The following is a 13,980-nucleotide window of genomic DNA, read 5'->3' on the forward strand; positions in this document are numbered from 1 at the left end:
GTGGCAGGAAGTGAGGTGATGGAGTCATGGGTAGATTTGTGCATGCATTGGCTTTGGTTTTGGCTTTATTGGCATTTAGCCAGAGAAAATTCTAGTCCATTCAGATCTTAGTTTGGGCAAGCAGTCAGAGAACAACTTTGGGATCAATGGCAAGGGGTAGAGAGGTAAACCTGGATGTTGTTAGTACATTTGAGTTAAGCCCTTGTTTCCAATGATGTTGCTTAGAGTTATCATGTAATATAGCCAGAGAATCAAGAATGGAACCCTGGAATACACTTTGGTGGCCATACAGGAAAGGCAGGAGAAACAGTTGGAGCAGATACAAGGGCTAAATCCCCACCAGGGTACTCCCAGAGAGTGAGAGTTCTAATAGGAATGTTGGTGGGAAATCATGCCTGATTTTGATTCATTAATTCAAATAAAGAAATTCTAATTCCTTAAAAATCTACCCAGTTCATATCCAGTCCATTACAACGAACCTCCAATTTGACTTTATCTTTTAAAAATGAATTATTGGTTAATGATGTAGCCATTTGGGGTGGATTTTAACTACTCAAAACCCATTCACTTAGACAGAGTTAAAATTGGGCCAAAATATCTTGAACTACTTTTGGAAGAGGCAATCATGTTGGATCTGGACTTGTATCTACTGCAATAGGGCTGTAAAGGAATGTTATATGCCAGGGTTAGGTATTTTTCTGAATTCTCATAAAGACAAACAAGACTGATTTGCAATAAAGTTATTTCTTTTCATAAAAATGTTATTGAGTGTGTAAGAAAGAGCAAAGCTATCATTTATGAAGAACACTGATAACCTATCACGCAGGCATATTGTACATCAAGCTGAACATTTCTACAGTTGTTTTCCATACACAATTAAAATTTGAAACATCTGAAATTATAGGCACATAGTAATTAACAAAAGTAGATTACACTGCTTTACGTAGAACTAACAATATGTATGGCACATTGACAATCTGTTGAGATTACTGATGACTAAAGATCAAAATAAGCAGAGTACATTCAAAAACTGTCTTACACATTCACTTCTGCTACGTTGTTATTGGTGACTGCTGGAGAAGGCTTAGTCTTTGCCTCTGTTCCAAATTTTGACAGATCAGCAAAGAGTCTTGGAGAGCACAGTGACAGCAGTATTCTCTTGTATTCATTTCTGAAATTCTGATTGAGAAGTCCATAGATGACAGCATTAAGGCAGCTATTGAAGTAAGCCATGAAATAGCTCATGACAAACAGCCACTCTGGGATTTTCGGTGCCACTGCCAGAGGATTTATGGCCACGGCTAAACCAATGAAGTTCAGAGGCCCCCAGCAAACTGCAAAAAGCACGAAGACCACAAACATGGTGAGGAAATTTCTGAAGTCACTGGGCTTCAACTTTGGCTCGTCAGGTTTAACACGCCGTTTTACCTGGATGACCAAGATCCAGATTCTCAGATAGCAGTAGCTCACCACACCAATGGGGACAAGAAAGTGAACAACCACCACAGCAATTGTATAATATGAGCTTACTGTTTGAGCAAATGTACATGAATATACACGAGGATCATACTGCAAAGAGCCCACAAAAAAATTTGGTATGATTGCAACAACTGTTAAGATCCAGGTCAGGCACAGGTAGAAGATTGTGTTTCTGTAGCCGTAGAGCTTATCATACTTGAAGCTATGGCAGATGTAACAATATCTGTTGATTGCAATTGCTGTAATGTTGAAAACTGATCCGATGACACTCAACCCCATCAGAAATCCACTAACCTGGCAGTGAATATCACCCAGCTTCCATCCATGTTGGAAAATGGCAAATAAGATCACAGGATAAGGATACACTGCCACAACCAGGTCAGCTACAGAAAGGCTGACAACAAAGATGTTACCTGCAAAGAAAAATGGACAATATATAGAAGGCATTTAAATCAATAAATTCATTCATCAGTTTAAATGGATGGTGTTGTCCAGCTAGGGAGAGTCAAAGACAATGACTGCTGATTCAAACAGATTTGTCTTGTATCTAAAGTGTGAAGGCTACACAATGCTAACCAAGAATATGAATCCGTTTGGACCTTTCCAATAACACAATTTAAGCAAAATTTCCAACAACAAAAAAATATAATAATTTTATATTACATAGACTGTAGCAGTTCAAGAAGGAATCCCACAAGGACAACTAGGGATTATCAATAAATGCTGGCCTAATCGGTAACACCTATATCAATAAAGTACATGTTTTTGTTGTTAACACTCCCAATATTGAGTTTTGCACTCGTGAACACATTGGAAATTCTATCCATTGATTTTAACGAACCACATATGTAGGAAGGGTCTCCCGCTGCTTGAGCTCGAGCTCAGGGTTTCCCAGCTGTAGTCACTGCAAAGCATTAGGGAGGCTGAGAGTATGCTGGATCATACGTTCCAGGAGGTGACTATCCCGCAGGCAGAGAGAGTTCAGGATAGTAAATGGGTGAACATGTCGAACTGTAGGAAGAGGCAGGAAGTGCATGAGTCTTCAGAGTGTATGCCACTCTCAAACCGGTACCCATTGTTGGAGACGGCTGGGAGTGACGATACCTAGAAGGAGTCCAGTCCAGACCATGGCACCAATGGACAAGGGACTGCACAGGGGATGGCAAGGCTAGGGGAAACAGCAAAGTGTAGAAATGCAGTCGTTATAGGAGATTCCATAGTTGAGGGACAGACGACCATTTCTGTAACCATCATCGTGAGTTCCCCTATGGTACATTGCCTCCCCGGTGCCATCACAGAGAGGGTACAGAATATTCTGCAGGGGAAGGGAGTGCTACACATTGATACCAATAACTTAGAGAAAGCAAATATTGAGGTCCTATCTAGGTCAGATTTTCAGGAGATAGGGAGAATGTTAAAAAGTAGGACTTCAAAGGTAGTAATCTCTGGATTACTTCCAGTGCCACGTGCCTGCAAAAGTAAAAATAGGCACATTGGGAAGATCAATGTGTGACTTGAGGCATGGTGCAAGAATGACAGCTTCATATTCTTGGGGCATCGGGGCTAATTCTGGGGCAGGAGTCACCGACTCAAAAGGGACAGGTTGCACCTCAACAGGACTGGGACTAATGTCCTTGCGAGAAAGTTCACTAGTATGGTTGGGGAGGGTTTAAACTGAATTGACAGGGACACCAGAAAATACAAGTCGACTGGAGGAATAAGGTGCATAAAGGAATCAGAGTGTTGGATAGCACTAGAAAAGGAAATAGTACCATATTAGATAGCAGCAGACTAAGCAGGACTACGAGGAACTCAAAGGCTTACAAGGTAAATGCATGAAGCGTGGCGAATAAGATTGGTGAGCTACAAGTGCAAATAATCATGTGGGAATATGATGTAGTGACAAGAACGGAAACATGGCTTAAAAATGGTGAGGACTGGGAGCTTAATATTCACGGATGCAAAGTGTTCAGAAAAGATAGGAAGGAAAAAAGGAAGGTAGGGTGGCAGTACTGATTAGGGAAGACACTGTAGTGCTGGAAAGGAAGGATGTCCTTGAGGGGAAAAAGCAGAATCGATTAATTAGAGTTGAGAAGTAAAAAGGGAATGATCATACTACTTGGGGGTATTTTCTTTGTCTACCTTATATAAACCTGTCATAATCTTGTACATTTCTTTCAAATCACCTTTCACCCTCCTTTGCTCCAGAGAGAACAACTCCAGCTTCTCCAACCTCATCTTGTAACTAAAATCCCCCATCCCTGGAATCATTCTGGTAAATCTTCTCTGCAACTTCTCAAGTACCTCCACATTCTTCCTAAAGTGTAGTGCCAGATCATTCACATTATTCTAACCAAAAGCACTAAAACAGATTATCAGACCATGATCAGATTGCTGTATGTGGGATCTTACTATACACAAATTGGCTGCCCGGTTTCCTACATGACAAATCAGCAATTTTCTCCACAGATTTGGGAAAAATTCTCCAATTATTCAAAAACACGACATGCGGTTTTAAAAATGCATAAAATAACTCAAAAACTTGCCACCTAAATGTACTTAATTGGTTGTAAAGTGTTTTGGGACATCCTGCAGATGCAAAAGCCGTTGTATAAAAATACAGGTTCCTTCTCTCGGTCTGAAATTGTGGTGCTGAAATTTTCAAACGGCCTTGCGTGGGTCCATTGCATTTCTCCCCGTCATGTCACCATACCTCTGTACTTGTATTTTTTGGCTTGCTGACATATTGGACAGACAGCTCAACTTTAAGATGGAGGCGTGAGAATAACAATATTGCACCATTCACCGATTATACTCTTAGAAAGGTAAATCAGGCATGGTGGATCGGGTTAACCAATCTTACACCTCCAGTTTTACACTGGAGATGAAAGTACTGGCCATTTTTTTGACCGTATGTACTGATAAAATATTCTCAGCACTGTCAACAGTTTGGGATGGCATGAGGTGGGAAGGTCAGTATTTACATGGGAGCCTGGGGTCTCATTCCTTTTGAGGGGTCAATATATTTGTAGTGTTGAAAAAATTGGAAACCAGTGACAATAGCTTGCATTTATATAGTGCCTTTGATAAGTAAAACATCCCAAAATGACAGTGCAATAAGAGGAAAGCAAACATTTCTATATGTTGTCTATTGGACATTTGTGTCCTATGAACTTCAAAAGAGATGTCCAACAGATCATCCAACAAAAGTTTAATAAGGCAATCATAAAACCAACACTTTGCTGTAATGTCTGTATTACACACTGCACTCGTCTACTTTGCAGCCTCAAGTATTTTCTTCGATTGTTTCCTTTCAAAAACAGTCTCGACCCACAATCATTTTGATAGCTGGGAGAGAGTCTGTGGTTCAGATATTATCTTTGTGCAGTTTTGTTCAGTTCACAGTTCAACTGAAGTAAACAGAGTGTCAGCATCTGTCTTTTAATCATATTGGATGTTCCAGAAACTTCTTATTACCTGAACTTAATGATCACAGCTTTGCAAGATGTAAGCAAACACCTGCAAAACACAATTCCAGCCAGGATGTCCAAGCATTTTATATCAATGGGCCACTTTGTAGTTCGTCTGCAATCAAACCCCCATACGTTTTCTGTAAATCATTATAATTGCAATACAAAACACTCGTAGTCAAAGCTGAAGTGTTTTGGCTATTGCAAAGTAATTGCTGCAGACGGAATTAAAAATTAATTTCATGTAATTAATTGCAAGTAAACCATACCCCAAGCTCAGTTGCAGTCTGAATTAAAAAGTAATTGAAATGAGCATTTACCTGTTGGACACTAAGTGCCTGCCAATGACTTTAAGCTGTTCTTTCTGCAGCAGTTGTTGCTGGCTCAAAACCACAGCTCAGTTAGCGGCTTTCTGACCTCCCTTCTTCTTTGGCCTCCTTATCTCGAGAGACAATGGATAAGCGCCTGGAGGTGGTCAGTGGTTTGTGAAGCAGCGCCTGGAGTGGCTATAAAGGCCAATTCTAGAGTGACAGGCTCTTCCACAGGTGCTGCAGAGAAATTTGTTTGTCGGGGCTGTTACACAGTTGGCTCTCCCCTTGCGCCTCTGTCTTTTTTCCTGCCAACTACTAAGTCTCTTCGACTCACCACACTTTAGCCCCGTCTTTTTGGCTGCCCGCCAGCTCTGGCGAATGCTGGCAACTGACTCCCACGACTTGTGATCAATGTCACAGGATTTCATATCACGTTTGCAGACGTCTTTAAAGCGGAGACATGGACGGCCGGTGGGTCTGATACCAGTGACGAGCTCGCTGTACAATGTGTCTTTGGGGATCCTGCCATCTTCCATGCGGCTCACATGGCCAAGCCATCTCAAGCGCCGCTGACTCAGTAGTGTGTATAAGCTGGGGATGTTGGCCACCTCGAGGACCTCTGTGTTGGAGATACGGTCCTGCCACCTGCAGCGAAGATGGAATGAATTGAGACGTCGCTCTTGGCTGACATACGTTGTCCAGGCCTCGCTGCCATAGAGCAAGGTACTGAGGACACAGGCCTGATACACTCGGACTTTTGTGTTCCGTGTCAGTGCGCCATTTTCCCACACTCTCTTGGCCAGTCCGGACATAGCAGTGGAAGCCTTTCCCATGCGCTTGTTGATTTCTGCATCTAGAGACAGGTTACTGGTGATAGTTGAGCCTAGGTAGGTGAACTCTTGAACCACTTCCAGAGCGTGGTCGCCAATATTGATGGATGGAGCATTTCTGACGTCCTGCACCATGATGTTCGTTTTCTTGAGGCTGATGGTTAGGCCAAATTCAGTGCAGGCAGCCGCAAACCTGTCGATGAGACTCTGCAGACTCTCTTCAGTGTGAGATGTTAAAGCAGCATCGTCAGCAAAGAGGAGTTCCCTGATGAGGACTTTCCGTACTTTGGACTTCGCTCTTAGACGGGCAAGGTTGAACAACCTGCCCCCTGATCTTGTGTGGAGGAAAATTCCTTCTTCAGAGGACTTGAACACATGTGAAAGCAGCAGGGAGAAGAAAATCCCAAAAAGTGTAGGTGCGAGAACACAGCCCTGTTTCACGCCACTCAGGATAGGAAAGGGCTCTGATGAGGAGCCATCATGCTGAATTGTGCCTTTCATATTGTCATGGAATGAGGTGATGATACTTAGTAGCTTTGGTGGGCATCCAGTCTTTTCTAGTCGTCTGAAGAGACCACATCTGCTGACCAGGTCAAAGGCTTTGGTCTGTCCTCCACCAACACAAATAATAACAACTTGCATTTATATAGCACCTTTAATGTAGTAAAACATCTCAAGGTGCTTCACAGGGGCATTGTCAAACAAAAGGCTTGAAGATTTAAAATTTGCAGGGCTGTGGGGAAGGGGCAGGGGACCAGGCCTAATCAGATAGCTTTCTGGAAGAGAAAGTCACAATGGGCTGAATGGCCTCCTACTGTGCTGTAACACTCTATGATTCAACGAACGCAGAAAGCAACTTTTCTGCCATTCATTGCACTTTTCCCGTTCCACATCGCCCTTCTTTTCATCAATCTTTCTTGACACAAACAGTCACATGGAACGTAGACATCAATTTGTTTCCAATGTTATGGCAATGGTCAAGGAAGGATAGCAGCATAATTTGAGGTTAAAAATTTTATTTGCAAACTAGTTAATGCTACGGTTTTTCCAAATTTGGAACCATTTTGAATTTGATGGGGGCTATGTTTTGGTCATTTTGATTATTTTTCCATTGTGGAAAGCGCTTAGACATGATTAATATTAAATGTATTTATTGTAACTTAAATGAATTCCTCCAAAGTTAGAACTCATCGAGATGTCAGTTGTGGCTCAGTTGGTAGCACTCTCAGCACTGAGTCAGAAGATTGTGGGTTTAAGTCCCACTCCAGGGACTTGAGCACAACATCCAGATTGACACACCAATGCAGCATGAAGGGAATGCTTCACTGTTGGGCGTGCTCTCTTTCAGATGAGATGTTAAACTGAGCCCTGTCTTCCCAACAGGAGATCATGAAAAAGAGCATGGAAGTCACCATTAACAGGTCCAGACTATATGTAGTTGAGTTCAGCCCAACTACCTGCCTGCTCTGCAGCTAAGTCTGTGCCTGGGTGTCCTGGAGAGCAAGCATGTGGTGCCTGCAGTGTGCTTGAGGACTTTTATGACTGGAGAGGTTGGAGTACATGGTTAACATAGCCAATAATGTTATAGTTTTGTTTACAGCGTTGTGACCAGGTGAGAAAGGTATCTAGGGTTCCCTTTCAGCCTTCAACTGGTCTTACCATATCACGGTTTTATTTTAAACACACTGTGTTTTGAGCTCCACCTTGGTGAATCCTTGTTCACCCCTTTCCAATTATAAAGCAAAGAAACCAACACAAGCAGGCTTTCTTAGATTTAAAGAGGAAAAGTTGAAATTTATTAAACTTAAACTTTAATTCGGTTAACGTCTACAGATACACAGCCCACCCATGCTAGCATGCATATGCGATACACACATGCAAATAGAAACAGAAAAGAGCAGAAGAAAAAAAAGTGAAAAAGTTTGAGAAAAGAGTTTTTGTTACAGCTCTTCGAGCTCACTGTAGAGTCCTTGATTGTAGATAGATCTGGCTTTTCGTTGGGGCCCAGTATTCTTCTTATACCTTGTTCACTGTGGGAGACTTTTCTCTCTTGGGGTTCATGTGTCTTCAGTGGATTCACAGGCTTGTGAGAAAGAGATGGCAGCAGACAGGAGAGATCTTCTCGGTCCAGGAGCAAAAAGTCTTTCTCAGTTTTGTACAATTCAGAAAAACCCAGGTTGCCAAGCAGGTTAGTCATGTGACTAACTGGTCCGACCATGTCTTGCATTGTATTACCTTAGCAGTCTCTGGAATGTACCTCTTCCACACAATACCTGGTGATCAAGGTCCATTGTGGGTTGAATGTGTCAGGGAATGGTCCTTTGTCCTTCCAAGCACTGTCTGTTAAGATGCAAATGTCTTTTCCAGCCATGGCTGATCTGTTTAACAAGTCTTTTCTTCATTCCAGTAACAGTTTAAAACCAATGTTCATGACAAAATTAATGTGCCTCATTCTTGGCAGGTGGGGGCCTAGCATGACAACAGAGAATTCAGACCTCATTTTTTTTGTGCACCCTTTTAAAAAAAAAAGGAGCATGCTTGTTCATTTGAATTTGATTGGTGGTGCATCACCCTCACTGACCAATCAAAAGACCAAGAAGAGCAGGGGGATTCTTCCAGTGCACTGGAAGAGTATATCCCTCTGTTGTCATCACTTAAACAGATTATCTGTTCATTTATCTCAATGCTGTTTGGGGCCATGTATGTGCAAATTGACTGCCGTGTTTCCTACATTACAACAGTGAATGCACTTCAAAATATAATTCATCGTCTATGAAGTACTTTGGGATAACATGAGATTGTCAGGGAGCTAAATAAATGCTAAATCTTTCTTGCTTCTCCTCTAGCATGGAGCTGCTGGGACAGAACCGACTAACCAGGACAGGATTATATTACTTTTCTTATTCACAAAAGGAGAATAGAAATTAATTGGTGTAAGTGAGATTTTGTTACAATTTAGTGATCCATATCTCACAGTGTTCCTCAGTCTACCTTTGAAGAATTTGAAGTACACGAGTGAAAGACATGAATATTCAGTTCAGATCACCAGTGGGTCCTATTGTTACACATCCAGGTTATGCTAATATATAGACAGATTTTAGGCACTACAGGAACACCCCTAAGAGTAAGATGTTTTAGGTTCATGGTTTTTCCAGAAGAACAAATGCCTTTATTTTAACCTAACCCACCCGGCAAGAATGGGCCAGCTTTGGCCCTGATGCTCCACTTACACCCCACCAAATTTTACACTCGATTGGGTGGCATGTGTCCAATTCCAACCCACCCCCTTCTTGCCAGGCAGGTCACTGACTGAAATTTGTAAAAGTACTAACCATCAGCCTCAAGAAAATGAACATCATGGGGCAGGACGTCAGAAATGCTCCATCCATCAATATCGGTGACCACGCTCTGGAAGTGGTTCAAGAGTTCACCTACCTAGGCTCAACTATCAACAGTAACCTGTCCCTTGATGCAGAAATCAACAAGCGCATGGGAAAGGCTTCCACTGCTATGTCCGGACTGGCCAAGAGAGTGTGGGAAAATGGCGCACTGACACGGAACACAAAAGTCCGAGTGTATCAGGCCTGTGTCCTCAGTACCGTGCTCTACGGCAGTGAGCTCTGGACAACGTATGTCAGCCAAGAGCGACGTCTCAATTCATTCCATCTTCACTGCCTCCAGAGAATCCTCGGCATCAGGTGGCAGGACCGTATCTCCAACACAGAAGTCCTCGAGGCGGCCAACATCCCCAGCATATACACCCTACTGAGCCAGCGGCGCTTGAGATGGCTTGGCCATGTGAGCCGCATGGTTAGGCGGTGGCATAGTACGGGTAGGCGGTGGCGTAGTGGTATTATCACTGGACTAGTAACCCAGAGACCCAGGCTATTTCTCTGGGGACATGTGTTCGAATCCCACCACAGCAAAAGGTGGAATTTGAATTTAATTAATAAAAAATCTGGAATTAAAAGCTAGTCTAATAATGGCCATGAAACCATTGTCGATTGTTGTAAAACCCCATCTGGTTCACTAATGTCCTTTAGGGAAGGAAATCTGCTGTCCTTACCTGGTCTGGCCTACATGTGACTCCAGACCCACAGCAATGTGGTTAACTCTTACATGCCGAGCAAGCCACTCAGTTGTACCTAACCGCTACAAAGTCAATAAAAAGGAATGAAACCAGACGGACCACCCGGCATCGACCTAGGCACCGGAAACGACAACGGCAAACCCAGCCCTGTCGACCCTGCAAAGTCCTCCTTACTTACTGGGGGCTTGTGCCAAAGTTGGGAGAGCTGTCCCACAGACTAGTCAAGCAACAGCCTAACATAGTCATACTCACGGAATCATACCTTACAGACAATGTCCCAGACACTGCCATCACCATCCCCGGGTATGTCCTGTCCCACCAGCAGGACAGACCCAGCAGAGGTGGTGGCACAGTGGTATACAGTAGGGAGGGAGTTGCCATGGGAGTCCTCAACATTGACTCCGGATCCCATGAGGTCTCATGGCATCAGGTGAAACATGGACAAGGTAACCTCCTGCTGATTACCACCTACCGCCCTCCCTCAGCTGATGACTCAGTACTCCACCATGTTGAACACCACTTGGAGGAAGCACTGAGGGTGGCAAGGGCACAAAATGTACTCTGGGTGGGGGACTTCAATGTCCATCACCAAGAGTGGCTCGGTAGCACCACTACTGACCGAGCTGGCCGAGTCCTAAAAGACATAGCTGCTAGACTGGGTCTGCGGCAGGTGGTGGGGGAACCAACACAAGGGAAAAACATACTTGACCTCGTCCTCACCAATCTGCCTGCTGCAAATGCTTCTGTCCATGACTGTATTGGTAGGAGTGACCACCGCACAGTCCTTGTGGAGACGAAGTCCCGCCTTCACATTCACATTGAGGATACCGTCCATCGTGTTATGTTATACTATCACCGTGCTAAATGGGATAGATTTTGAACAGATCTAGCAATGCAAAACTGGGCATCCATGAGGCGCTGTGGGCCATCAGCAGCAGCAGAATTGTACTCAACCACAATCTGTAACCTCATGGCCTGGCATATCCCCCACTCTACCATTACCATCAAGCCAGGAGACCAACCCTGGTTCAATGAAGAGTGCAGGAGGGCATGCCAGGAGTAGCACCAGGCATACATCAAAATGAGGTGTCAACCTGGTGAAGCTACAACACAGGACTATCTGCGTGCCAACTGCGTAAGCAGCATGCGATAGACAGAGCTAAGCGATCCCATAACCAACGGATCAGATCAAAGCTCTGCAGTCCTGCCATATCCAGTAGTGAATGGTGGTGGACAATTAAACAACTAACTGGAGGAGGTGGCTCCACAAATATCCCCATCCTCAATGATGGGGGAGCCCAGCACATCAGTGCGAAAGATCAGGCTGAAGCATTTGCAACAATATTCAGCCAGAAGTGCTGAGTTGATGATCCATCTCGGCCTCCTCCTGCAGTCCCCAGCATCACAGATGCCAGACTTCAGCCAATTCGATTCACTCCGTGTGATATCAAGAAACGACTGAAGGCACTGGATACTGCAAAAGCTATGGGCCCTGACAATATTCTGGCAATAGTACTGAAGACCTGTGCTCCAGAACTTGCCACACCCCTAGCCAACCTGTTCCAGTACAGCTACAACACTGGCATCTACCCTGCAATGTGGAAAATTGCCGAGGTATGTCCTGTATACAAAAAGCAGGACAAGTCCAACCCGGCCAATTACCGCCCCATCAGCCTATTCTCAATCATCAGTAAAGTGATGGAAGGTGTCATCAACAATGCCATCAAGCGGCACTTGCTGAGCAATAATCTGCTCAGTGACGCTCAGTTTGGGTTCTGCCAGAGCCACTCAGCTCCTGACCTCATTACAGCCTTGGCTCAAACATGGACAAAAGAGCTGAACTCAAGAGGTGAGGTGAGAGTGACTGCCTTGACATCAAGGCAGCATTTGACCGAGTATGGCATCAAGGAGCCCTAGAAAAATTGAGATCAATGGGAATCAGGGGGAAAACCCTCTGCTGGCTGGAGTCATACCTAGCACAAAGGAAGATGGTTGTGGTTGTTGGAGGTCAATCATTGGAGCTCCAGGACATCATTGCAGGAGTTCCTCAGGGTAGTGACCTAGGCCCAACCATCTTCAGCTGCTTCATCAATGACCTTCCTTCAATCATAAGGTCAGAAGTGGGGCTGTTCGCTGATGATTACACAATGTTCAGCACCATTCGTGACTCCTCAGATACTGAAGCAGTCCATGTAGAAATGCAGCAAGACCTGGACAATATCCAGGCTTGGGCTGATAAGTGGCAAATAGCATTCGCACCACACAAGTGCCAGGCAATAACCATCTCCAACAAGAGAGATTCTAACCATCTCCCCTTGACATTCAACAGCATTACCATCGCTGAATCCCCCACTATCAACATCCTAGGGGCTACCATTGACCAGAAACTGAACTGGAGTAGCCAAATAAATACCGTGGCTACAAGAGCAGGTCAGAGGCTAGGAATCCTGCGGCGAGTAACTCACCTCCTGACTCACCAAAGCCTGTCCACCATCTACAAGGCACAAGTCAGGAGTGTGATGGAATACTCTCCACTTGCCTGGATGGGTGCGGCTCCAACCACACTCAAGAAGCTCAACACCATCCAGGACAAAGCAGCCCGCTTGATTGGCACCCCATCTACAAACATTCACTCCCTCCACCACCGACGCACAGTGGCAGCAGTGTGTACCATCTACAAGATGCACTGCAGCAATGCACCAAGGCTCCTTAGACAGCACCTTCCAAACCCGCGACCTCTACCAACTAGAAGGACAAGGGCAGCAAATACATGGGAACACCACCACCTGCAAGTTCCCCTCCAAGTCACATACCATCCTGACTTGGAACTATATCACCTTTCCTTCACTGTCGTTGGGTCAAAATCCTGGAACTCCCTTCCTAACAGCACTGTGGGTGTACCTACCCGACATGGACTGCAGCGGTTCAAGAAGGCAGCTCACCACCACCTCCAGCGTCACCCACATCCCATGAATGAATTTAAAAAACGATGGCAGGATCCCCAAGGACACATTGTACAGCGAGTTCATCACTTGTATCAGACCCACCGTGTCTCCGCTTTAAAGACATCTGCAAACGCGACATGAAGTCCTGTGACATTGATCACAAGTCATGGGAGTCAGTTACCAGCGGTCGCCAGAGCTGGCAGGCAGCCAAAAAGACGGGGCTAAAGTGTGGCAATTCGAAGAGAATTAGCAGTTGGCAGGAAAAAAGACAGAAGCGCAAGGGAAGAGCGAACTGTATAACAGCCCCGACAACCAATTTTATCTGCAGCACCTGTGGAAGAGTCTGTCACTCTAGAATTGGCCTTTATAGCCACTCCAGGCGCTGCTTCACAAACCACTGACCACCTCCAGGCGCTTACCCATTGTCTCTCGAGACAAGGAGGCCAAAGGAGAAGAAGGACTGTTTAAAATTGCCAATGCTCTTCTTTTCTCAGCTATACGTTTTATGCTGCAAGATCCCAACCTGTTTGAATTTGGTGGGACTGATGGTTTGGAGAGATCTGTTAGCAGTGCGGAACTTTCATTGATCAATTTAGAATTTAGGAGACTTGCATGGCTAACCCCTTCAGCACTTTGTTTCTGGCTCTTTATTCAATCGGTTTGGGTCAGTCTAAACTTTATGAAATTACTTCCTTTTAAAATAAAATTATATTCATTGAGACTTGCTGGTAAACACATACATCCTTCTCATATTGAAATTTACAGTGCTTAAATCTAAATGCTGGGAAGAGAATTGAACCTGAATGCGTGTAATATTTAATTAGCAACAGGAGAGCACCAATAAATTATGAACCG

The 13,980-nt window shown here is 44.4% G+C and overlaps 1 protein-coding gene across 1 annotated transcript in view; it reads right to left on the minus strand.

The window, feature by feature from the left end:
* Positions 1 to 1,035: 1,035 nt before the first annotated feature.
* The window catches only part of mtnr1c (melatonin receptor 1C), a 141,315-nt gene continuing 128,370 nt past the window's right edge, over positions 1,036 to 13,980 (minus strand). The window contains exon 2 of the mRNA XM_068046975.1: positions 1,036 to 1,892. Coding sequence (XP_067903076.1) covers positions 1,036 to 1,892 — 857 coding nt within the window. The remainder of the gene's footprint in view (positions 1,893 to 13,980) is intronic.

This window comes from Heterodontus francisci, chromosome 15 (genome assembly GCF_036365525.1).
Source record: "Heterodontus francisci isolate sHetFra1 chromosome 15, sHetFra1.hap1, whole genome shotgun sequence".
In the NCBI taxonomy this organism is placed as follows: domain Eukaryota; kingdom Metazoa; phylum Chordata; class Chondrichthyes; order Heterodontiformes; family Heterodontidae; genus Heterodontus; species Heterodontus francisci.